Source organism: Melanostigma gelatinosum (genome assembly GCF_949748355.1).
Source record: "Melanostigma gelatinosum genome assembly, chromosome: 18".
Classification (NCBI taxonomy): Eukaryota; Metazoa; Chordata; class Actinopteri; order Perciformes; family Zoarcidae; genus Melanostigma; species Melanostigma gelatinosum.
The window spans coordinates 18,261,993-18,289,259 of NC_136651.1; the positions used below are offsets into that span (position 1 = coordinate 18,261,993).

At 43.2% G+C, this 27,267-nt stretch overlaps 1 protein-coding gene across 1 annotated transcript in view; it reads left to right on the top strand.

Moving 5' to 3' along the window:
* The first annotated feature begins 3,560 nt into the window (after nt 1-3,560).
* Nucleotides 3,561-27,267, top strand: part of lpar1 (lysophosphatidic acid receptor 1) — a 34,024-nt gene continuing 10,317 nt past the window's right edge. Inside the window, exons 1-2 of the mRNA XM_079290157.1 lie at nt 3,561-3,907; nt 19,480-20,235. Of these exons, the coding sequence (XP_079146283.1) occupies nt 19,497-20,235 (739 nt within the window). The 5' untranslated portion in view covers nt 3,561-3,907; nt 19,480-19,496. The remainder of the gene's footprint in view (nt 3,908-19,479; nt 20,236-27,267) is intronic.

Below are 27,267 nucleotides of genomic sequence, written 5' to 3' on the forward strand. Positions count from 1 at the left end.
AAAATAAATGTGTTATTAATCACCCAGCTAAATTGTGTTAGATCCTGGGATACTTCTGGCCCGATACGGGGCTACTTACTGACTCAGCTCTCTATTAAAAGATTGTCGAGCTGGTGTTCTGGCGAGGGAACTCGCCTGGCTCTTCTAACTGCCGTTACTCCCAACGTCTACCCTGCTTCCTCCGGTCTGATCGCTCTCGGCCGAGAGACCAGTCCTGACCCCGGGCGCTCCCACCAGTCGCGTCGGTTATGGCAGCTTCCCTCTTATGGATCCGTGCTCTTGGTAAATGCCAGGTTAGGTTTTAACGGCTAGGATTACTTCTTTCTAAAACCGTAAGGGATTGTTAAGTGGATTCGGTCTCTAGGATAACCTTTCAGAACTCAGTTGTTAGACATACAATGGATTTAACTTTTTACTGCCACGAGGAACTTTTTACTACTTGAGCAAATAAATGCACTTGAGAAATTTACTTTAAATGCAGATTAGATATTTATTGCAGGTTATATTTAGTTAGTTTGCAAGGGTTAAGCTACAGCTCACATAAAATGTCACTACACTTGATTCGTTACTTTAATTTTCTTCTTCGATTATACTCATTAGTTTTAGATGCCGAGACGGCTCGGTTGGAGCTGGATCTTCAAAGGTGCGATGAAAAGGTTCTTTTGGAGGCGTTAGGAGCGAAGGTCTGGCCGGACCCTCAGTCCTCCTGCTCCGCAGCAGAGTCCGTTCAACAGTCTTCAAAACTCAGTACAAAGTCTTTCTAGGGCTGCTGCGTCTTCTCCGTTGTCCAGTTGTTAGGCGCGAGCAGTGGGGAGAGGTAATTGCTCTGCGCGTGTCTGGGTGTTCAACATCTGTTGCACTTCACCTTTTCCTACACTCACACATTTCTAACACAGATTAGTTATCCTAATCACAGTTACAGTTTTTATAATCAGTTACAGTTGTTAATCACTTTACTTAGTACACATTTGCTTATAAAATGATTATTGATCTCATCCTTCATCATTATTGTGCTTTGTGTCTTTTCTTCTCAACCATCATTATTTCCCCATCCCTTGAAGCAAACACCCTGCTTACTTCCTCTTTCTCCGTACTTTCTACACTCAGACTGCACTATACTCAGATACACTTATTATTATTATCAGGTTTACATTTGTTAAATCACTCTATGTATTAAATATTTGTTATGTAACGATCATACACTTTATCTTTCGATTACACTTTAACTATTGATTTCTGAGTATATGCTTTATGCTTTTTATATCCTGACCTTCCCCTGATCGTGTATGCATGTTTTCGAGGAAGCTCTCGTGAGGTCAACTCTTCTCGACAATTGGAATGATTGAAAAATTGGTAGTATATAAAATTTGGTTTCAACATCGTGAAAAAAAACCTCTGCTTAGAAATGCTGGGGGGCGTGTCCTCTGCAGGCTCTGAAACCACAGCCAATCATGGGTGAGGGTTGATTCCAAATGTGCACGGTTCAGCCCTACGCTAACTTGAATGGGCATAACAGGAGACAGACTGCCCACTGATGCGGTGGCCAACTGGGATTTGTAACTGTAGGCCAGATGGCCAGGACACAACTGCTAGTTAGCAAACAGTAGGCTGTGTCAAGTAAGTGTTGTACCTGGCGATTGAGTAGAACCACTGATGCCATGTCTTCTAGTTTGTCTAATTGGCTCCAGTGTGTCGCCACAATTGACCTACAGCACAGTATTGACCCAATCCTAGCTCAGTTACAACAAAAGATATGGTCCAAACCTCACCAAGGCTGAAAAAACTGTGACGGGAACCACGTGCAAGGACCTTGCCGATAACCCTCTGAGCTTTTACCCTCCCGCACAGATATTTTGACGGGCACAAGTGACATGACAAAAGTCTCGCATTTGTGTCAAAAAAATTCTACAACGAACACTTTGTGCATCATAGCGACATGAAAAAGGCAACAGGAGATGCACATGGCAGAGATATTATATCAAAAAGGTGATGTAGTGATCTCTAATATGGTAAGTGGCTGTGCCTGGAAAGTGGTTGCTTAAAAGTATGTTTTGGTTGAAGTCACACGATAAGATCTTCAAAGTAGATCATTAACAAGTAGCATATATACAAACAAACAGCCGTCTGCCAGCGGCCATGTAAGCCTGAGTCTCCCCTTCGTACAGTAGGTGGGATTCTCCTTTGGCCAACCGGTAGATGTTTGCTTTCCATTGTGGGACACCACGGTTTAAATTTGGTCTGTCAGACTCCTGTGAAATAGAGGAGCTTCTATCACAACAAGAGCACAAATGCATCATGGCGGTTGTGAAAGTATTTTGGACAAACTCAAAGCAAACAGATTTCCCCAATGCTGGTTTTCTGTGTGGTTCCTCTCATTCCTGTCCTGTTTTGGAGTCCGCCCGCCTCTACAAGTGAAGACGAACCACGAGGTTGCGTGGGAATCAGCCCCTATGAATATCAGTGTGGGTGGCAGAGAAACCAGATACTGAAGTCTGGCTAAATTCTATGGTTGTAATAGAGATGTGAGTGATTTTTAGATCATCAGCACTTTACATGTCAGACTCTGCGTTGAACACCCACCAATCCAACTCGCCGCTTGGTCAGTGCCCCTGAGGCCTCTGATACCGAGCTACTGAGGGTCCTTTTAGGAGGCTTTCAACTGACTACAATGTAAACCCATCAGACCAACTGATGTAGTATGAACAGAGAGAAAGACTGCGTATGATGGACGGGTCAAACAAACACAGGACTTTCAACCAGGTGACCGCTGTTTGTGTCCCGTGTGAAATCAAGTCAACGTAATGAAGTATTTTACCTTACTTCTGTTACATAACGTCATACTTAACTTGCACCAGTTCCGTGACAAGCGTACTTGTTTTACGTAACAAATGAGGAATACAATATGTCTTTGAATCCCTCAGTGTGGGGTCGCTCTCTCTTTTTTTTACTCTGCTTCACTCCACCCCTCTCTCTCTCTCTCTCTTCCTGTCTCTCTCTTAACAAGTTGCTGAAAAAAGAAATGTGTTTCCAATTAGGCACTGAGGGGAAAAAGAACAACTGTCGACTACAAATGCCTCAAGAAATGTCTCGGGGAAAGAGGGCATATACATCATGAGATGTCATTTATTTCCTATGATGAGTGGGAGGAAACATGAATGGGTGGACTAAATGCACTTGTAAGTTTCACCTGTCTTCTATGTTGGGAACTTAAAAATCCACCAGTTTCAGGAAAGCATCTGGTGTTTTTTATTATTAGTTTGCTGTGAAATGCTGTAACATCTTTTGAAAAAAAAGCTTTCTAGGAGCAAAATAAGATGTCCAGCAAATTTCAATGCCACTCTTCATTCATTAGTATTACTTGCTGTGTGTTTGTGTGCATGTGAGTGAGAGAGTGACGTCACGTGCAGACAAAGGTCTTCTACTATAGAGTGTGTGTGGCAGTCGGTCAGAGAGAGAGAGAGAGAGAGAGAGAGAGAGAGAGAGAGAGAGAGAGAGAGAGAGAGAGAGAGAGAGAGAGAGAGAGAGAGAGAGAGAGAGAGAGAGAGAGAGAGAGAGAGAGCTTGAGCTTGGCGGACCCACCGAGCCAGCGCAGAGAGGCACGGAGACGCAGCAGAGAGCATCAAGGCGACTTCATCTGGGAACGAATCAATAAAACAAGTTGGAAAAACAGGGATACACGGAGGAAAACAACAACAAAAAAGCACATCGGAAGAGGTATTTTCTGCACGGACATAAAATGAAAGGGTTACCTGGCTGCATTTTGGATTTGGAGTCTTTTATTGCACCGCTGCGACTTTGACACAAGAGTTGCGCAGTCTCTCTCGGAGTTGTCTGTTGGGCAGGACTTTCAGGCAACACTAAATCAAACTTGAGTTGGACCTCAAGGAACATTGGAAAGGAAGACACAGTAAGTATTTCACCGCATAATCCTCATTGAACGAATCTTTATAAATTAGCAAAAAACGTTTTTTCTTTTTTATCTGGCACTTGAAGCGCGTCTTCTCACGCACGCACGGACGTGTGGGCATCTTTACATAATCAAAAGTATACCTGCCACGTAGACGCGGCTAGAAAGCGATCGGTTGAGATAAAAAAAAGGCTTCGATGGCATGAGGAGATGACTGAAAATGCGCCGTGTGCACCGTTATATCGACGGGGAGACGCTCGGTTGTGCGCGCGTCTGGAAAGAAGGACTTGATTGCGCCAGAGCTGGGCGCCTTTATTGAAGAATATTTGTAGAAGGGAGTGAGCGGATAAAAAAAAAGAAATGAAAAAAACAAGTTCGGACATCTGTTTGGATTTTCCACGCTGATCTGATGTTAAGAGAATGCGTTTGGAATTTTTTTGTTTGTGTGTGTGTTTTCTTCATTGAACGTTTTCATCTCTCCGTAACCCCATTCCGAAAAAAAAAGAGTTATCCACAAACCAGCACCAGTAGTTCTCCAACAGGAACTGCACGTCAGCACGTGTAGGTGTAGGTAATTGCTCAAACATGATGAAGAGGCCAGCAGCGGACTGATGGTCCTTAATTTCTTGCGGGCGTTGGCATCTTCCCAAAGTATACGCCTTGATGCTGTCTACCACCGGCAGGAGTCGATGCACCGCGCTGTGCTCTGGCCTCGTAACACAACAACACTTTCATGAACTGCATTGACTTCACTTCTCGCTGAACTCTGTCAAAAGATGGCAAAATGTGATTCAGGGTTTCGGTCCTGCCACTAAAGGTCTGACTCTCAAGCAGACAGGCAACGTTAACCCGCCTCACCTGCCACCAGGATGGAGGTGAACAATGTGTGTTGTGTGCTCATTCTTCTGCAGTGACAGATTATATCAAGACATCATATCGTCAGAATGTTAATATTTCAACGACTACCATTACTGATCATTCCTGCCTTCTCTGGCCGGGTGCTTCCTGTTGTTCTTGCAGGAGTAGAGTCACAGAATGTCCTGCATATAGTATTTATTCATTCACACATGGTACATATGAAGAGGATTATCAGCAGAGCATTTACAGGAATGTGCATTGCTGCAGAGTGCAGGGTGTGAAATGAAATCGAAGCTGTGCATCCTGGATAATGAAGCACATTCAGAGGCCACTAAAGCTTAGACTCTTAACTGAAGATCGGCATCTTTAACACATTTTTTTTTTTGCCCAACAAGTAATAGTCGATGAAGCTGTCCCAACATTTTGTCCCAAAGCAGAATATCTCAATAACTGCCGGCCAGGCTGCTGTGAAACTCTGTATCTGTGTCCCCAGAGGATGATTGTTTAACTTCTCGTGCGACTCTTGACATTTCATTCAGAGCCGGTCAGCATCATGACTCGGCCAGCGACGTAGTCTGTTAGAACATAACAAATGATTAACATGCAGTTTGTGTTCATTTGTCACGTTCAGAGGACGGATTTGAATACTTTTGGTGACTCCTTGACCTTTTCCCTCCAGTTCCATCAGCGTTTAGTAGCGAGATAAGAGAAGGCCTCTGTACATTTAGGTCATGAGCTTTCATTTGCTCCCGCTTTTATGAAAAACTAATTGGTGGATCATGCTAAATTTTCTCTGGACGGTCTTTATCTCCATATATTTGGTGGTCCTATAGCTTTTCCTTTTCACCTACATTAGAACACACACCCATGCAGCAATGTTTCTAATTCATTAGGTTTTCTTAACTGACTGTAAAAAAAACAAAAACTAAAGCGGCCATATGCTCCCTGCATGCTGTCCTTGCCCTTTGATGGAACCCAATTAAGGCTGATCTGAGGCTCAAATGGTTCGCGTTAGTGTGTGTCTGTGAGTGTGTTTATTTGTGTATTCCCAAGAGATGGTGAGAAGACTGTTTACCTCCCACCCACCGCCACAGACCTCAGGGGGTCTTTGATGGTAAAGTGGAGGGTGAGAAGCATTCACACTTCTGTAGATCGGCTTTGAAGCTGTTTTTAATTATGGAACCCACATTCTCCAAGTCACATTTGTTGACTTAATACTTTGCGATACTTTCCTGGTAAAAATATGGGAACTTTTTTGAACTTTCACCCTCTGAGGAATCTCCTGTATATGCTGACTTTAAACCAGCCGGTGACACATCCAACAGCAGTCAGGAGGTGAGATAAGGCCACTAGAGCAAAGGGTCTTCAGCATTTCCAGCCCTATGCTGAAAATAAGACAATTTGGCCTTTGGACATGAGGAATAATTATTACTTGTTATCGCTAAATTGCTCAGAAATAGGGCTGCAGCACTCTAGTGTCCTGACCTATTTGTTTATTGAACCGAGGCCAGTTCTGTTGCTTGCGGATCTCAATTTGGTCATTCTTGGTTGAAAAAAAGAAAAGAGAAGAACATCTTGTGCGATTTAAAGAGAATGTGGAGTCATCAAACGTTCTTTAGATGGATGGGTTTCGGACACGTGACAAATAAGCTTCAATTCTCTTAGCAAAATAAGCAAAATAAGCTAACAACATTACCTTTTACCTTTCTTTTTAGTTTGGAACAGCTTTCAGATAGCAAGACAAATGAAAATAAAAAAGTTTCTTTTTTCTGAATGCCTTTGCATAGAGAGTAATCTGCAAGAGATAATGGCTTGAGAAAGGTTAAGCTCCTGTCCTCCTCCTGAAGACCTCTCACTGGTTAATCATACTATGTCACCCTGGATGTGACACACCAGCCCTCAAAATATGGGGACGGGATGGTTCTCGGGAGCTCAGTGGTTTCCTTAGTAACCAGGGAGGCAGCGCCGGCTATTAGTCCCGGTCGATCGATTTGACAGGATTGCAAAAACCCACTCATCCGAAAGTCGTTCCGCAACTTGTGAGATGCTGAAAAGCTTTAAAAACGGGGATAAGCTGATGCTTCTGACATCTGACCTTCTCGTTCAAACTAAACAACCCCCCGTCCCCGTCCCCTGCAAAGATGACTGTTTTATGTTTCCCCGCATGAGCTCTGACATCCGTCAAAAAGAGAGGGTCCTTAAAACATCTGTGTTGTGATTACCAAAGGCACGATCCCTCCTCCCCCTCCTCCTCGTCCACGGACCTGCATTCCACCCATTCTTTCTCCCAACGTCCAGATTGTTTCCACATTCATGCAGGTAACAAGAGTCACCATTTGTTTTTGAGCCACTGTGGCGGGAAGGAAATTCCCCTCCAGGTCGTGTGAGCAAGGAAATGATTTGAGAGAATGAGAGTTCCAACAGCTAAAAGAATATTCAAGATCCAGAGACTAGTTAGACGGATTTGATGAGCGTCCTTATACATGTTGTTGTGGCGCTTCTCAGTGCAACCATTGCCTTCTAATCTATTAAGCCCATTAAGCACCTTTGTTATGGGAATTGTGGGAAGGAGGTTGCAGATGTTTCTTCGTCAGTTTCTCCTCCAGCTTGTGTGTGACTCTGTGGTCAGACTGCCACTTCTTCTTCAACCGCTGATTACGATCGAGACAGCGATCAACACTTGCGGTTGCACCCAAAGCTCTGGTCCTGATCACGCCTTTGGGGTCTGCGGTGACATGGGGACTTGTTGGGGAAACACATCAGCTGCATTCAAAAACAGTAAGAACAGTGATGCTAAAAACCTACTTCGAAGTTCCGAGTGTGTCCCACTCATGCTTGACACTTTTTGTTTACAATATTGCAAAATGTTCTGTGGTGTCAAATAGCTCTGGGTGGTCAGCGGCAACTAATGCGTGGCGGTCTTTGTTTTTAATAATTCACATTGGGTTTGAATATCAGATCAGAGCGGACATTGTTGTGGATTAGAAAGTGAAATACTTGCATTAATGTGTGTATAGTGCTGAGACGTTCAGTCAAGTATCTACTAAAATATGGCTCTGTGGGTGAGCAGAGTGGCTTCCAAGTACTAGAGAGCATCCTGGCCATCAGAGACTTGCTGCTGCTTCTGCTTATTAAAAAGGAGATGTAAATGTTTTCTTCAAACTCATCTGTTATTTCGTCCTTTTACCAGCTAAAACTGTGGTTTTCACAGGAAGCCATACTTGTCAGTTTGAAGCCGTCACTGCCATTGTGTCCCATGTGAAACAAAAAGTCAACACTGTCTTATTTGTTCAGGTCAGTCACGTGACTCGTTAGTCATTCGTCTGGTGGTTTTACTTCCTAAGCCTAATTTCCTGTGACGACGGGAATTAATTTTTTACATAACGTCATGTGACATAACGGCTCAACCACTACCACCCACCAGCGGACTGTCTTGCTTTTTAAACGTTTAAACGTTTGAAACGCTTTTTATGTCCATTATTCTGAGTGTCTAATAATGACCCGGATGGGTTTACATTGGAGTTAGTTGAAAGCCCGGTGCGTCTCAATCAGATGCTACGGGGCGCCTTGTGCTCGGTATCAAGACTCCGTCGGGCACTGCCCAAGCTCGTTTTTTTGACGCCCTGGCAGTGACGCCAGGCTACCTTCAGGGTATTTAACATATCCAGATGACTCGGGGGGGAAATGAAGACGAACACTAGAAAAATATAAAAAGATGATGAGACAAAGTCAAACAGAGACCCCATGAGAGAAAGGCAGGCATGCACATACCTGCTTGCCCACAGGCTAGTAGTGGTACACAAGTTTGTTTCTAAGGTCTCAGCGTACCTGTCAAGAACCATTTCCCCCCCGCACACTCATGCTTACTGTACACACTGCTGCGCTGTCATCATAGTGGGAGCTGCCAGATACTCACCCAGAGCTAAGTTTACCACAAAGTGTGCTCACTGGGAAATGTAGGCGACTCACATTGTATCTTGAGACGGAACGATGACTGTATTACAAAATATGTCCTGCACTCTAAATTGTCACATACTGAGAAGCAGATAAATACACCGATTTTGCATTCCCATGCAAGCTAGACAGTTGGATATTGGTCAGAGTGTTAGGGTGCGGATATTGGTCAGTTCTAATCGGCTGTCGGTCACGCCACGATCCGGGCGGACCGTGACGCTCAACATCTCGAGGGCACAATGATGCAATTTCAGAGGCTCGTGCTGGCGGGCACCGGGCCGCGTCGACTTGTGAAAGACACATGCGATGGCCTTTGTGGAGACATGAATCACATTAATTCATCCCTCTTCATCCCGTCTCAATTCTTTGCTGTGTGTGTGTGTGTGAGGGCAATGAGGGTTAGTCATGGAAAAAACAGAAAGAGGAACCAAAATCTGCAAGAATGAGGAAATTATTTTTGATCTGAAAGATATTACTCTAACTCCGACAGAAGGTTCTGTAAATCACCGTGCCAGCGCAGACTCGGTGGTCAGAGGTCAAGGTCGCTGTCACTTCAAAAAACACATTTTTGGCCATAACTCAAGAATGGATTTGCCAATTATGACAATTTCCCACAAATGTCTGATAGGATAAAATGAGGAGGATATGAGATTTCGGACAGACTGTAACCAGCAAGTTGACTGGTTCAACCGTGTTCTCTTTTGAAGCACTCAGTAACTATTGTTTTCAAAGTATAATAAAGAAAAGCTTGCTCTCGGCCTTCAGCCATGGTCTTCAGTGACACATGTACAGTTGGACTGAGGTCAGGTGGCTGGCTTGGCCGGTCAAGAACATTCCACTGCTTGGCCATAGAAACTCCTTGGCTGTCTTTGTCTGTGTGTTTGAAACAACTCTCCTGCTGCTGCTTTGTTCCATGTTTAAAAGGGCCACAAGTCACTCAACATGGGAATGAAGGCCCAGCACTTAAACCTTGTAATCATTGGTTGATTCAAAATGCAACGTGCTGAAATGGAGCCCAAACAATAGGAATACAGAATGTCACTTTCCAAATGCCTATACAGATCGCCCTGTGTTTCTTCCCACCCGTGTCATTGTTTCACAGTCTTTGCATGGAAGATTGAAGTAATAATCATTTGATCACTTCAGAGAACTCAGCGATGAATTCGAAGAATGCTGAAATCCCTGCAGACCGCACTGACGCAATCCCATATTGCATCTGAGCTGCGGGTGATGTCATCCGTGGAATCTGTCTCCAAATAGTGTGATTTCATAAGAGGATGACTGAACACACCCAACAATAAACTACAGAGAGACCTAACACACATGGTGGAGGCTGTCTCTCGTGAGGCAGGCATTGCTTAATATCTGGAGATGTTTTGTTATCGTATTAAAACCAATACAACTGTAAATGCATTAATGTCTCGTACAATATCTTTCTGTATCAGAGTAAGTGTTGGAACTACAGATTGTACTGCGTGTTTGCAGTTCAGAGCGCCATACGCTGTATGTACACCACTTCACATCTAAACTGAGGGCTTTTCAAGGATTGATGTCATGCTTGTATGTTTTGTTTTTTTCTTTCCTGTTCCTGCCATTTAGCTGCTTTAGCGTAACATGTGGAACAGATCTTAGCAGAAATACCGTTAAGCAAAGCAGCTTATTAGATGGACATGTACAATATGAATGGTTGTGCTATACACACTGCTGCCCCACAGATAATAACCCATGAGTTGGATTTCGGTTGTCACTAGGCTTTCCCAAGCTATGATCCCTGGAAGAATTTATAGGCAAATTTAAAAGGCATTTTTAGAAGTTATTTATGATTCTGGCCTTTATCTAGAAATAAAATATTGCTTTCAGACAAACCAGAAGCCAATGTGAAAGCCACTCAGCCCATCTCTACGGAGCTGTGTGTAATTTAGCACGTTAACTGCTTCTCCCTGTGGAAGAAATGCCACTCAACCTCCGGCAGCGTGGCTTCCCTAGTATCATCACTTGAAGTGCACAACAAGCTGTCAAGTTCAAATATGTTTTCTTCTTGATTTAGTTGCCGTTTCTGCGTAAATATTCTCGATGGATTCCTCTAATTATCTTCGAATCATGCTGAGTCAGGTCAAACGTAGCATCTGAAAGGACTCACTGCTCCATGTATAGTGGACTCTATGGTGAGTTCAGTCTGAATGTAACGTGAGAATTACTATACCCGGTATAGCCGACTGACAGTAGGCCTATGCATCGTGAAAAGCAGTGGACAACGATGGTCACTAACCAGGCACTAGACCATCATGCACGGCTTAATGAAAAATGGCAGACAGACCGGAAAATTATTTATTTAATGTGAGCAGAGCATCACAACATTGTTTTACTGTTTATACTTTGTACTTATTCATTTGGGAAAGTATATTTATTGCAGAGACATTGACAATTGGCACGGCAATTCCATCTTGCCCTTTCACAATAAAAGCTCCAGACAGACAGGATGCGCTGCATCGGAACTCAGATTCACTTCGAGAATTTCGCTGAGAGGCGACTCAATAAAATAGCGTAAGATATGTATGAATTTACAAAAATGCACATCAGCATTTATTACGGTTGCCCCACCAGCCGATCTTGATCTGGCACGTTTTAATTGCGCAAAAGCAATGAAGCAATTAACGACGCAGATTGACCCAAGTAGTGTCTAAAATGAAGAATCACTTTAAGAGTATTGAATGAATGAATGATTTCAGACGCAGCCCCCACCCAGCTTGTAGTACAAGACTCTCTCGAATCAAGTAAATTGTGGTCTAGTTCAGGGGTTCTTAACCTTTTTGACCTCGGGGCCCAACTTTTCAAGTACAAAGTGTCCCGGGGCACACTCTGACTATATGCATCAAAAGTGTCAGACAACCTGTAGGTCATACAGAAACAGAGCAGTGGGCCTTTGGAGTCAGTAAAAATGTAAGATTTTTGTCCGCATAAAATAAAAAAGTATCTTTCAGTATAAATAACTGCCGGTGGCTGTATCTGTACAGGTAAAGGACAGTATAGGGCTGTAACTACACTATCAGTGAACAACTGCCTCAAATTTGAAGAAGATTGGACAAAGTATGACCATTCTACAGAGTTTCTTCCATGAAGAGATCCAGGCGGAGCTCTAAAAGGACATTTGGAGACCCAAATGGACACATGGTAACCACATGATATTCTGACACACTAAAGGTGTTTCTCCCTTTATATTTTGATATTATATTATTTTCCTTTTATTTTTAGCCTTTGCAAATTGCAAAAAGTATGTATATATGGTCAAAGACATGGTGTGTGAGTAGCAGACTTGCTGTGCTTAATGGCTGCGACCGAGCGCACAAACGAGACTGAGAATAGCTCAGTTACGCAAATGTTGGTTGACGGCTTACGGAAGAGGAGGATAAGGTTTGTACTATAAGTACTAGCGTTTTCTGAAGGCAGTAGCTCCATGGTAACATCCGCTAGCACGTTGTCGGGTCTGTAATGTGTCTTTTTCCGTCTAAATGCTGCAAGATACAACTTGCAGCGGTTATGGCGACTTTGGACAGTGTGTGTGTGGGCTCCTTTTGTGGAGGAACATAAGAAATGAAAGAAAATCGATGATTTATTTACAAAGATGAGGATTTTGGGCATGCTGGGATACCAAACACGGACATGTTTTGTGACGTATTTGCGCAAACAAGCCGTAGGAACGGAAGGGGAGGGGATCGAGGATGCCGGTGTTGAACAGGCAAAACCCTTGTTAAATAAATGAGATGATACAATGTGATGATCACAAAGACATTTATTATCATGTGTATGTAAACCTGCATACACAACAAGAAGCCCAACAGGCTTTCCCACGAGCGTTGGATGTTTCGTCGCTTGGTGTCGCTTTATTTCTGAAGGCTTCAGTGCTTCGTTTGATAGCATTAGCTCACATTCCACACACTGAGCACTCGGCTCTGCCTCGTTGCCTCCGTTCACAAAGCCGTACTTAAGAAAGTCAGGGTTGTACTTGCGCACACATTTAGACTTTTGGGGGGTATGGCACCACTGTCGTCTTCATTTTTTCTTTTTAATAACTTATCCATAACTTTCGCTACAGGCTAGCGGCTAGCTGAGTGTCTTCTTCTGCTTATTGCAGCTTGTTAAACAACTGACTGACGCATTACCGCCACCAGGTGGTGGGAAGATATATTGTAACTGAGCGTCTCATGGACAACAGTAATATCTCTGGTGTCTTCAATTGATAACCTATGCGGTCCCGCGGCCCTCGCGGCCCACAGGTGCAAAACTGAAAGTTTTTCGCGGCCCTCTAGGTGGCGCTCGCGGCCCAATCATCATAACCCTATGGTTAAGAATCACTGGTCTAGTTGGTCTTGTTTGTGAGTCAATTCATGTTTTATTCCAGTCAAATATGGTCTCATTCAGAACACTGATCTCATTCTATTTTATTTTAGTCCTCGTCATCACATTTAACAAGCGTGTGCCAGTTTGGGGCCCCGTGAGCTGAGATGGAAGTGCTCGAGTGGTCGGAGAGGTATCATCCACTGACGAGCCGTGAATCAGCCCGTCACGGCCGCAGTCACACATGACTCAACACCAGCTCTCAATCCGGCCCTTGTCCCGAGCCCCACCGCTCCACAGCAAATGTTTGAGACTGTGTGAGGGTGTGCGTGGTTTGTGTGCACTCGCCCATAATGTTAAAGAGACAGTTGGAGAATGAAAGCCCGTGTATGGTGTGTGTTCGTGAGGGTTTGTGCGCATTCTGGGTAGTATAAGTCCTGTTTCTCTGCTTTCTCTGGTGGGAGTGTGGAAACAATGGGAACATTGTGTGGGTAGTTGGCAGAGGGGGAGTAGGGGGGATGTTGAGGAGGAGGAGGAGGAGGAGGAGGAGTGAGGTAGAGAGGAGGAGGCAGGAGAGGAAAGCTGAGCAAAAGAGAGGTGATAGTGGATGAGTTGGAGGGAGGCAGGGAGGAGAAATAAAGAGGAAAAGAGTTAAGAGAAGAGGAAAGGAAGGAGGAGGAGAGGTGAGGGAAAAGGAGGACAATTATGAGTAGCTAGGAAAGGGAGAGAATAGAAGCGTTGAGAGGTGAGGGGCAAGGATTTCAGATGAAACAGTGAGAGGAGAAAAGGAATGGGAAGGGAGAAAAAGGAGGAAATCTCCAGTGTGAAGATGTTGAAGCAGATCTTATTTGGAATGGAGGACAAGTGAGGGAGACGGAAGAAGTATGGAACGTTTTAAGTCCTCTCAGTTCCACTTGTCATTCGTATAATACCCATGTTGCCACAACAGCGCCAAGTGGGATCAGCAACTCGTACCAATTTACAGTATTGATATTTTATAAAAATTTGCTTTACAATACTAAAATACAGACACTAACATATAACTTTGGCCTACTTTATGACATACTTTGATCTGAAGCCTACAATAAATGACACATACTTAGTACCTCTGAGAAGTTACATGCGAGAGACTTACTTTTAGCTGAGAAGATAACTGTTTAGCCGGTGCGATCATATCCTTTTCAGGTGCTTTGTCATCCAGCCTTTAACTTCAGAGAACATCAAAAGACACATTTATGAAAAATTGTGGGCTGAAAGGCTTGTAAACATGTATTTGCATTTTTAAAATGTTCTTTCATACCGTCTGGGGGGTCCTGGACCTTATGTATTGGCAAATAAGCTAAACTTCACTTTCAGATCAAACCTCCATCATTCATAACTCATTCACATCAAAGTCTGGTTTGACAAATGCTGCACAGCTGAACTCTGCAGTTTGATTGATTTATTTTATACGCTAGAAATAGTTTTACATCTTTAAAAATCACCATCATTATGCCCCAGATGTGAACAGTGGAATCATTGTTCAATATGATGATTTATGCATATCTGTAATAACTCTTAGATGGTTCGTGACTTTTTTATGTAAATGAATAATTCAGACAGAGCCAGAAACCCCAGAGCCAATAAAGCCTTCTGATGAACTGCAGGGATCATTCTTGGGTTATAAAACATTAGCATTTTTTGCCTGAACTTTAACATCCAAATCAGCTTCATATGAGCATATTTTCTAAATGTTCTCTCTGCACAGGAATAATCTGTCAAACATGTAATTCAGCCGTGTTCCCCATAAAGCTTTATTCCTCTCAGGACTGTATTAACAACAGCAACCAGAAGGTTGGATGATGGATTGTTGAGAAACTGGAAGCAGACTTGTGTTTGGTTACTGACTGGACCCAGCCAGCTTATCTCAGTACGTGTTAGACCAACGATAACTCAAACTCAAAGAGAAACTCACATGCGGAGTACCCACCACGCTTATTATATTGACCAATGACGCCAGAGGAGGGTCGCTCACAACGGTGAGAAATCTGAATTCAAGACAAAACGTTGATGGCCACGTGGCCTTCATCATTGTCACAACTGTACAGTGCAGATGCCTCTTAAAAAGCAAGAACACAGGTGATCCTGCTTTAGGTAATTCACATTACACCTACTGCAGCAAGGTAATCAGATATTTACATGACAACCGACCGGCATTTAACACGAGACCAGGGTGGAAGTTGGAACTTGCTAATCCATGACTTCTCCTCACATATCTAATAAACACCAATTCATATAACATCGTCAAATGTTTAGAGCAATATCTCAAAAAGGTCTTACAACCTACGACACACAAAGGACATTCAGACCCACAGTACAGTCAATATTAAAACATATTTTTAAGTGGCAGTAAGTATAAACTAAATGAAAAGAGGAATAGATACAATTGAAGATGCTTGATAACAATGTTTGCAATAGTGAGAGCAATGGCTTGAGTGATAGGACACGGGCCACTGTTGATCTTAGATTGAGGCTCAATGGAAAATATACAGAAAGTATTGAATGCTGGATCAACAATGGATATTTTTGCCTCAGGCTGTAAGCAACAACTCCTCCACATTAGAGCAAATTGTAAGTCACGTATAACTGCCTTTTGGAACAAAACATAGAGGCGCTTTCTGATCTGGCGCCACTATCGGCAGGATGACATCGCTTGTCTGTGCCTTCGAAAAAAACGGTACAAATGTGTTTCATGACGTGACCGCATCTCTGCGGTCAAGGTTTGGTTAGGTCTAAGCACAAACACTTGGTTAGGGTTTAGGGAGAGATCATAGTTTGGGTTAAAATAGATACTTTGTTAGCAGTTTGTCGTTTGTTTGCGACACCTAGCAGTAGGGCTGGGCGATATGGCCTAAAAAAAAAATCTCCGATTTTTTTACAAAAAATCCGATTCACGATTTAAATCGATTTTTTTCCCCCACAAATTTTGCAGATGACAGAAGCTGTTGAAAACAATTTTTTATTTTATTTTGTGATGATTTTCCCTCGTAGGTTGATAAAAAATAAAGTGCAAACAAAACCTGAACATTGTAGAAAGGTGCCTGTAGTATACAAAAAGTATTTGGTCACTCTTTTGTTTCCCTGAATCATTTAAATATAAAATTAAATTAAACATAACATTAAATGGCATTAAATAGTAGCCTTCCATTGTAAACAACTGTGCAAATGTAACTTTTTACAGTAAGCTTTTCTAACTGAATACACTGATACAAACACAGCATGAAATAAAATGTATGTGACCCTTTAACATTCACATTTTCAAAAGTGCAACATCTGATCTAACATCAACATAACATATTTTGCACAGTAAATAAGTGCATGTAAACAAAATCAAGTGCATTCACAACATAACCAACAGTATTAAACAGTAGTGCATGTTTTTTCTAAATATTTTTTGCCAGGAAGACAGCGTCGCTTGTGCTCCCGCGGTCCTGCTCCCTCCTCAGGGTGCAACGCTTCTCCCACTCGGCGGCATGCCTCTGTTTGAGGCTGTTTGTTCTGTGTCAGATGACACGAACCCGAACCATTTCCAGACCACCGAAGACACATTCTTCCCTCTCTTAAGAACGAGAGCTTCACTGCTGGCCGCCATTGTTTTCGTTTGTAAACAATGCGCGCGCACTCAACTACGGGAACCCAACGGGGGGGGAGGGTGGGGGCGATTTTCTCGATTTTCAATAAAACACATCGCCTTAAAGCACACATTCGAATTAATCGATTAAATCGATTTATCGCCCAGCCCTACCTAGCAGTGAGGTTACAGGTTTAGCCAAGTCTGTAGGAGAGCTACAGTAGCTGACACAAAATCACAAATGACTTTCTCAGGAGTGAGTGTTTGTGTGTGTGTGTGAGTGTGTGTTTGTTTGCAACAGACGCTGGGTGGGTCGTGAAAAAGGGAAATATTGTCCGTTCTGGGCTGCTGTATAAAAATGGCGGCCGGTTCCGTAAAGAGGACCCGCTCTGTATAAACAGCTCTTTCTAAGGTAACGAAAACACAACAATTCTTACTTACATGTAAGAAAACATACTTAATGTTATGTTTCATTGATACCAATAGATCTCTTTAATAAATGCTGCACACTGTTCCTTCAGTATATTTGTGGCCTCCTCAGCACCGCTGTAAGGCCCAAATTTCCATGTGTATCATAATCTAAAAGTGTGTGTGTTTAGATTGGGGGCACGTTATGAATATACAGATGCAGCCCTGATGCTTGAGTTATGACCTCACTTGTGTGGATTGCAGGGTGGTCCTTTCATAGCCAGTTAGACACACACACACACACACACACTTTCTTTTCTCTCTCCGTCCACAGAGCCAGACTTTATCACACATTACTAACAAGCATGAAGAGAGTGTGTCGACACACACTCAGGAACAGCGAGCGTTTTGTTCTCTGTCTTTAAAACCCGGGGTTCAACATATTGTACACACACACTCCCGCTCAAACATACACACACACACACGCACGCACAGACACACAAACACACGAAAATGCTTCAACAACTTAGTCATTCAAACTCTTTTACAGTGCACATATACGTACACACCCAGGTGCAGGAACACAGAATTCCAAAATCCCCTTTTTCCATGTCCTCTTTCTTGCTCAATATTTCCCTTTTTCACGACCCACCCAGCGTCTGTTGCAAACAAACACACACACACTCACACACACACACACACACACAGACACACACACACACACACACACACACACACACACACACACAAACACACACACAATGACAGGATCTTTCTCTGCAGGCTCCGAGGGTCTGATGAAAGTGTTGGGAATGTGTACTGAGAGGCCACTGACACTTCCTCCACTTTCTAGTACTAACGGCTGGCCTCAAGCACCTAAGCCCCGGAGGCTGCTCCCTCCAGACGTCCAGGCCATCAACCGCAGATGACAAGCAGAATGAATGGGCTTTCATCCGCAGGGGGGGGGGGGTTATTGTCGAAGAGTCTCCCTCGCCGTGGATCTATCCTGTCACTCAGCGCCTCTTGGTGCTCGGCTTTCTCTGGATAAAAAGCGACGTTTAAAAAGCTGAGAATTACATCATGTATCTAAGGAAATCACAAACTCACCGCAGACACCAAAGGGGAACAACGGACCAAACAGTGTTATGTGTTATGTGTTATGTGTTAACACTTATGTGGTCGGTCTCACAGGAAGGTAAATGAAGAGAGACGTGTTTCAACAAATAACACCGGCCTTTGACGCAGAACTTCTAATACTCGTCCTTTCATTAGTCGTCCCCCAGCCTCCTCTCCATTCGTCTCCGTCTTACTTCCACACACACGCGCACACGCTCTCCCCTACTATAGCCCTGAGGTCTTGTTTCCGGTCCGGGGTGCATGAGACAGAATAGCTAGCATCTGTGTGGGTCTGGAGCTAATTACACACACACACACACATACACACACACACACACATGTTCCTGTGAGCATTGCTTATGTGCGTGTGAGTCGACTCTAAGCGTCACGTTGCCGCTCAGTTTTCTAAGTTTCCTCTGATGCGCTTTTTCTTTTCTTTTTTTAAAGCAGGAACACTTGTAAAAGTCAACCAGATGGAAAAAACCCAAAAAACATACATGGCAGCTTCATATCACACAGGGGTTTATTCACACTCACACAGGGGTTTATTCACACAGCAAACATAAACACACACAGCTGCACACACATAGCGGGCGAGCACGCAGACGCACACACATCACACTTGCGACTGCAGACAATAGGAGTTTTGTTTCTAACAATCGTTTTTTTGCTCTTATAAAGCTGTTCACCTCTTAACGATTCTGTTTTTCTGTTTGTGAAACGCTCACCACACACACGCCACACACACGACCACTAATGATGTCCAGTCTAAATCTAAGGGGGGGGGGGGTGTCCTAAACCCATGTGAATATATAGTTTGAATGTTATTTCTCAAAAACCTTTATCATGCTTTAAATGGTAGCTAAAGAACACTTTTTTTACCATATTATGGCGATTTGGATGTATTGGTTGATGATTCCGACATGTGATCAAGAATAAAAATGCAAATTATTGAGCGGGCGTGACCTTTGCAATTCAGATGCACAAATGTTCTCACTTTCTTCTTCTTTTTTTTAAGTAATTCTGGAATAATAAGACTCACAGACGTTGCTCACTTCAATCTATCTTTTGTGATCTTCAAACAAGCAGAAAGAAATCTAGAAATCTAGCCCTTCCGTGGTGTTTTTAATCCCTGGGTATTGTCTTGAGATGGTGAGCAGTGTTACAGAGCAGTGCATGTGAACAATAAACCTCGCTTTTTTAAAATAAAATGATCAGTGCCTCTACATATATACCAACAGATACACACATAAATCATTGCTAACATATCTAATTCATTTTCTCCCTTCAGAAAGCACCACTGCCACCATGGACAATGAACAGTGCTACTACAACGAGACCATCACCTTCTTCTACAACCACAGCGGCAAGTACCTTGCCACCGAATGGGACACCGTCAGCAGGCTGGTGATGGGCCTGGGCATCACCGTGTGCATCTTCATCATGCTCGCCAACCTCCTGGTGATGATTGCCATCTACGTCAACAGGAGATTCCACTTTCCCATCTACTACCTGATGGCCAACCTGGCGGCTGCTGATTTCTTTGCCGGACTGGCCTACTTCTACTTGATGTTCAACACGGGGCCGAACACCAGGCACCTGACCGTGTCCACGTGGCTGCTGCGCCAGGGCTTGATCGACACCAGCCTGACGGCGTCCGTGGCCAACCTGCTCGCCATCGCCATCGAGCGCCACATCACCGTGTTCCGCATGCAGCTGCACACGCGCATGAGCAACCGCCGCGTGGTGGTGGTGATCGTCATAATCTGGACCATGTCCATCGTCATGGGGGCCATCCCCAGCGTGGGCTGGAACTGCATCTGTAGTCTCGAGCACTGCTCCAACATGGCGCCGCTTTACAGCAACTCCTACCTGACCTTCTGGGCGTTGTTTAACCTCGTGACGTTCGCTGTGATGGTGACGCTCTATGCCCACATCTTTGTCTATGTGCGCCAGAGGACCATGAGGATGTCGCGGCACAGCTCCGGGCCACGGCGCAACCGAGATACCATGATGTCTCTGCTGAAAACCGTGGTGATTGTGTTGGGTAAGGAAGAGATACAGTCTGTCTTTCTGCCTGTCTATCCATTTATCTCCATGTATCTAGTTATCTGCTCCATTTATACTGCATCAATGTATATCTAGCAAGCTACATCTACTGTGTATATCCAGTGATATATCTCTGTAGCAGTGAATGCAACATTTGAAGTCATCAGCTACACGGGGTGGGCAAATGTTTTGGCTTGGGGGCCACATTGAATTTTGAAATTTGACAGACGGGCCGGGCCAGTAGCAGATGAATGGAGTGTTCGTGTGAACTAATATGAATTACAAGTAAAAGCCATGACCTAAAAAGTAACTTGCATTTAATTTTAGTGGGAACAGTGTTGTTGGTCACCCTTTTTAACCAGTGCGTCAACGTTTGGTGTCAGTTTTGGTTGTGGCAATTCTCAGAACAGATCTGAGGTGTTCACAGCTCTTCAGTTAACTGGGATCTTACACGGTATTTTTTTTATTCCATAACCCAGGGGTGTCAAACTCATTTTCACTCTGGGGCCACATCATCATCACGGTCGCCCTCAAAGGGCCGGTTGTAAATGTAAGACGGTGTAAATGTAACTACTCCTAACATATTTAGTTTAGTTTCCCGGGATATCTGTGACTTCCACAACACCTACTAAGCAGAAATAGAGGTTATTTTTTTCCCATGGTTAATGGCGGACAGTTGACGGCTTTCAGGGGGATAAGCCCCGCCCCCTCTCCGGCGTGTCCAGTGCGAATGAACACAAATAGCCCCCGGCGAGACCGGCGGCGCGAATGGCTCAACTCAACTTTCCTTTTTATATTCAAACATCTCCGCGACTTATTGAGTGGCGTAATAATTGCGCGATTTGTAAGGCCCTAATTTTTGTAAAAAAATAATTTAAAAAAAATTTAAATCTTTTTTTTTTCTGGCGGATTCGCGGGCCACATAAAATGACGTGGCGGGCCGGATTCGGCCCGTGGGCCGTACTTTGCCCACGCCTGAGCTACACAGTAGCAGAACAATGAATCTGTTGATAGCTCTATCTGTGAGGCTGCATCATTCAGCACAAACACAAGTGTCTGCCTTGCACGACTGTAGGCCTCAAATACATCATCTCAGCCAACCCGGTCCCCTGACGAAACCCGTTCATGTGATTGTAAACGAGCAATTTCACGAAAAACGGTTGTTGCGTTTCATTTTTCTGAGACCAAAGGCGACCGTGAGCATCTGTAGCTGAGCAGCTTGGTGCAGTATATCTCAGGTGCAAGAGGTGAAACATTGCTGCCGTAGCACGTTGACAGATGTGGTTTGTTGACTGACATTGTACAAGATATGGTTTCCCTCTGTTTTTTCACCGTAATCAAAATCACTTTCTTTGTTTCACGATGAAAGTGAAAGTGGAGATGAAACGCCCACTTCTGCAAATTGGGTGGGGAAATACTTACAAACATTTCGTTTAGAGGAAGGTGAGAAAAGAGCCTCCAGATCGTCTTCATGGCATCACCATACAAGCCTTTAAATGTCTTGGCTTTACCCCAGACTACACTGCACTGAACATGTCTAATGTATACAGTACAGGGCATTTTAGTTTTATCTCAGTCAAAGAAAATGTAACCATTTTAGTATAGTTTTAGTGACTGAAAACTGTTGGTGTTTTCATCTTTGTTCATCATCAGATTATATTGAACATTTCACTCAATGTAGAAAACATCAGCGCCAAAATGTGCCAAACTATCACCTTCTTTCTATCCCCCAAGCCCTGTTGTTGACATAGATATGTTTAATTTAGGTAAGTTAGCATTACTAATTTAATAGTAGACAGTGCTCGTCGTCTGCTGTCGCTAGCCAACTGCAGCTCCGGAGACTGACCTTCAGTTAGCGGCTAACTTCATTTTGGTCACGTTTTATTTTTCAAACTACAATTTCTTTTTGTCAACAAAATTGCGGATTGATATAGTCACAGTTTGTGTTTCATGATGTTGCCGTCGTCTTGTCATCGTCTCGGCTTAGTCATGGAAAATAAGATAGTTGCGTCGACAAAGTCTACGACTAAATATGTCCGTCAACAAACACTAATTGCTCCATTTGAGAAGGTTTGTCATTAACTGGGACAGATGCGATGCTGTGATAAATGGGGTATATCAGGAAAAACGTTTTGCACAAACATTTGTCTGTCTGGAGTGCCTACCACCCCACAAACTGTGAAATAAGACAATCCATTCCGTTTTTTCACCAACATCCGATCAGGAAACGTGATTCAACAAGCCATTCACATTTTGTTCCCCTTCCTATGTCACATGCAGGCTCATTAGAATATACCGGCCCTTATCTGAATATTTTCACTTAAAAACTATACCTGTGGACCATTTATTGTTTTCTCGCAAGCCAATCAGAGCAGACTAGGCTTTTTCATGAAGGGTTCTTAAAGAGACAGACACTCAAATGGAGCGTTTCAGACAGAGGGTGAATGCGGATATATTAAGATCGACAGTTTGAGACAAATCAAGTGTTTTTTTTGAATGTTCAAGCATGTCAACATGTTCTAGTAGAGACCCCAAATACAAGTATGCACCTGAAGATGATCATGACATGTCCCCTTTAAGGTTACTATCAGATTTCTGCTGAATGCAAACTGATAACTGGTAAAACTGATGCTCATCGGCCTGCTAGTATCTTGCATCATTTACAGATATTATGATGGTATTTTTACGAGCCTGCCAATGCATGTCAGCAATTGTGAAATATTCACAGCTAATCCGCCCATCTACAGCTGATAAGAGCATTATCAGTTAGATTCACTGTTGTGGGGCAATATAATATATATATATAGCACAACTCCCTCAGATAAAAAAATACTTCTGAAAATAAGAAGCAAATTGTAATAATCTGGAATTGTCCTTCAATGTAATACTGTATGCTCCAGTTGTGTGGTGGTTGTAAACACATACATGCAGTGACAATGCTCTCTTCTGAAGCAGCAGCGCCTGTTTTACTTTCGCGCTAAGCTGTGCATGCAGTCTGACAGTTTTATGTCTCCCCAATCAGTCGAGGAACTTGGCCAACTTTGCAAGACTTTAGGCCTCTTCAGTGGTGTGTAATGAATAGAGGCATTGCTGGTTGTTTTTTAGTTTTTTTACGTTACAGCACAGAAGCAGACTGACTAACTCAGTCGTTGAAGAGTGAATTGTGGGAAAGAGACTTCTTACTGCCTGGAAGCCAGGATGTGTTGGTCCCAGACAAAACAAACCAAAGGATTCCGTGTGATTTGTCTCTTACGTGCTGTGTTATCTCATCCTGTTGCCTCTGTTGTCTTTAAGTCAAAGCCGTGGACAGCAGCAGTCTGCAGTATGTTTAAAATGGGAGGACATACATTTTCTGCTGCATGGAGATGCTTTGTTTGTTTCTGTGTCTCATCTGCAGACATGTCCATGCCTTCCAATGGCTATAAGGTATGAGGTGCTAGATGTGAAGTAAATTACTGTAATTAGGATGTTAGTGGATTACGTTCATCGGTTTGAAAGCCATCCTGTCATTGCAGCTGCTCCTCACTTATGTCGTCAGTTTTTTATTCACCACTACAGAGAGAAGTCTGAGTCCAATAACACTTAATAATACCCCCCCAAAAAAATAATAAACTATAAATAGATGACATGCTCAAGGTAACTACATCTCGAAACAGCAGTGGATTCCTTTGAAATTAAACTAAATATGTAAGGCCCTCTTTCTGGAGTTGCTCAATACGAGGTTCTCCCAGTAAAGGACCGGCCTGGGGTCAAGATGTGACTGTCGAAGCTTTAATCTCGAGGTGGATCTGGAATCGGCAGGATGCAACATACTGAAGGAGAAGTGAAATCACATACTCTGCTGCTATTTGGCCCTGAAAGGTTGTAGCCGACTGCTGCGATTTAAGGAAAGTTCAACTAAACTAAGTAAAACAAATAATACGTAGGGAAAACACGTAATTTCAAAATAACTCATTTTTGGACACAAACAGTGGTCTCCTGTGTGAAAGTCCAGTGTTTGTTTGACCCTCCCCACGCCATATGTTTTTCTTTGTGGGTCTTTATACAACGCCATTTTCTCTGACTGTCTAATAATGACGCGGGTGGGTTTCCACTGTAGTACAAGCAGCAGAAAGCCCGGTGAGTGTTTTTGATGCCCTGGGAATGAGAACGGGCTGTTTAGGCTTAGGCTGCACTGCAAAGGCATGTTTAAGTGATCGTCTGGCTCTGGTATGAACAGTTTTACTTCAGTTCAATAGTAATAAATCTCAGCATTATTAATTTGAATCCTTACTGTTTCGAATTCCCGGAAAAAAATGAAATCTTTCTTTTTACCGATGCCAAACCCTCACTGGGAAAGTAGGTCTTTTGAGCAAGGGTGTGATGTGCTTTGGTTCAGTCTGAAATCCACTGCTGTTTCTGAGTGAGCTCATTTTTGAGCACAGAGGAGAGAAAATAACAGTTTTTCTTTTTTCTTGTGCAGATAGAAGGGTACATTTGAACAAAAAAACATCTCTCTTTGCCTCTTTGTCTTACACTGTCCAAAGTTAATAAAAAAAAGGTAACTATGTCTCCAGCGGGGTTAAAGTTGCCTGTGAGTATGGGTTCAGCCTTTGCTGCTTGATGAGGAAGTAAAACCCCACAGCAATTCCCCGTCCAGCGTCTCCCAGCTTCCCAGCTGCCGACCACATGATGATAAGTGCTCCCCTGCTGCCTGCTGTCCTCTGTCCACTTGTCCCTTTCAGGATGCTGCAAAACCAGCCATGGGTGATTTATTTTCCTGGAAAGACAGGAAAGTTGGTTACACGCACTTGCACGCATTCATAAGCGCAGCACAAGCATGTATACACAGAGACTCTCCCACACTCACATAAACCCCACAGGCTCGATAAAGAACAGTGGCACACAGGGATGGCTCCATTCACATAAAGTCAACTGATGGGAAACTGAACCAGAATCTGGCTTGTTGACAAAAAAAAGTTGTTTTTCCAAAGACAATAGAGATAGGGAAACACACTCACTGAAATCAAATATACACATGTACAAACACAAAGTGAAGGTGCTTTTTCAAGAAAACCCCACAGGGTACCTTTAAAGGCTTTTTCTTTTTTCAGAAAGAGAATTCCGCTACAAAATCACATTGTAGATGTAACTTACACACACGAAAGCCACACAAAGGTGAGATTCATGCTTTTAAATGTTTCCGTTTTATGATGGAAAAGGCTATGAGGATGTTTAGTTAATACGTTTTAAATTGGCCAGGCCAATATATCAGCAGACATCAGCTTTATTACAGATGTAGCCTACTATACCTTTAATCAAACAACAACCAAATGTAGTCAAATGATACTGATCTGGTGACTGACAGTCTTGCTGGTCCATTCAGCTACTGGTGCTTCTCTGCTTGAAATAAATAAAAAATAAAAAATGTTTGAATGACACCAGCAGAGATTCTCCACATCACTCATCAATGAGTCGACTGCATTGTCGAATCAACCGTAACCCTTGTTCCCTGTGTGTCAGGTGCTGGCTCACACAGTCTGTCTGTGAATGATTTGATTATGTCAAAGCCCATGGTGCTGTACGCGCCCGCATCGTCAGACAGCGCGGAGCGCCAACACATACCATCATCCCAACACATGCACACAGATGCCACACCGCTGACTGAAACCCACAATGTATAACCAATCAATGTTATATAGAGCACACCGATTTTTCATGGCTAGATTTCAAAATTGACACCCACACACATTTCATGCAGAGCTGACGGCAACCCTCCAATCCGGCGTCAGCGTGGAAAACGTGACTGGCTCGCGATGTCACCTGTTTTCTGTGGGTTTGTGTGAAGCACTTAAGGCAACAATGCAAGCTTTTCTAGTCGCTCACAACGGCAGCATCTGTCCGCATGAGTCCTGTTCCTGCAGAGCCAGTTGTTCATTTCTGGCAAGTTCCGCTCAAATATCTATACAGTGTCATCAAACGACTACCACACACCAAGTTTGCTTGGATTTGTAGGCCTGCAATTAACAACTGAAAGGTCTCAAGTATAGTCAACTGTGAGCCAGATTACAGTTTTTCTCAATTGCTAAGACACATTTCTTGAAACGGTCCCCCATTCTCTCAAAACTGTAAACACAAAACCTCATCTTCAAGCACTATTTACAAAACCTCTGAATCCTCTTGCAAAATGAAACTTTCGCCTCAAAACAGTTTTACCTGTGCTCAAAATCAAACACTGCTCTCAAATCATAAACAAAGTGATCAAAATAACATACACCATCAAGCAGTCAGTAAACAATACACCAATGAATAGAAAACACATTGTTCAAAACATATAGTTCTCAGGGAGAAGTCGATTTTTAATCTCAAAACAAATTTCATATGAACGAAAACATGTTCTATTACAGTCGCTCAAAATTGAACAGAAATTACGACTGTGTTTTGCTCTTTGCAATTTATTTTGTTCTTCCTCCTCCTTGTACCCCTATTTGTACAGTACTGTACCCTGCATCTCACAAACGTGTCCTTTGTCTCTGTGATACTGTAATTCTTGTTCTTTGTTGATATGAACCTGCAGCCAGTCAAAATCTATTGAGCAGTCAGTGCTGTGACTGTAACAAATAGAAAGCACGATGTTCAAGGCCATACAATTTGTTTACGTATTGTACATTATACAGCCTACAATGCACTGTAGGCCTACTGCAGTATACAATACTACAGTAAAAGGGACAAAAATCAAAGGAGTCAACATGTCATCAATGTGCTTCCTCTTGTCTTTGGGCTGGGTCAGGCCAGAGCACTTCGTCGACATCACCTTCAACCACCTGTTTGCTCTCTAAACTGGCTAATATTGGTTGTGTCACATCATTTGATACAAGTGAAATCAATTTTGAGTGATTGTGTTTAATCAATGACATGTGTTCTCTATTTGTATTTGATTGTTGCCACTTGTGTTTACCAGTATGGATGACATGTGCATGAGAGTGCAGAATGTGTTTTGAGACTGAGAATGTGTTTAGAGTTTTGCTGAAAAGTCTAAGTGAGATCTGCA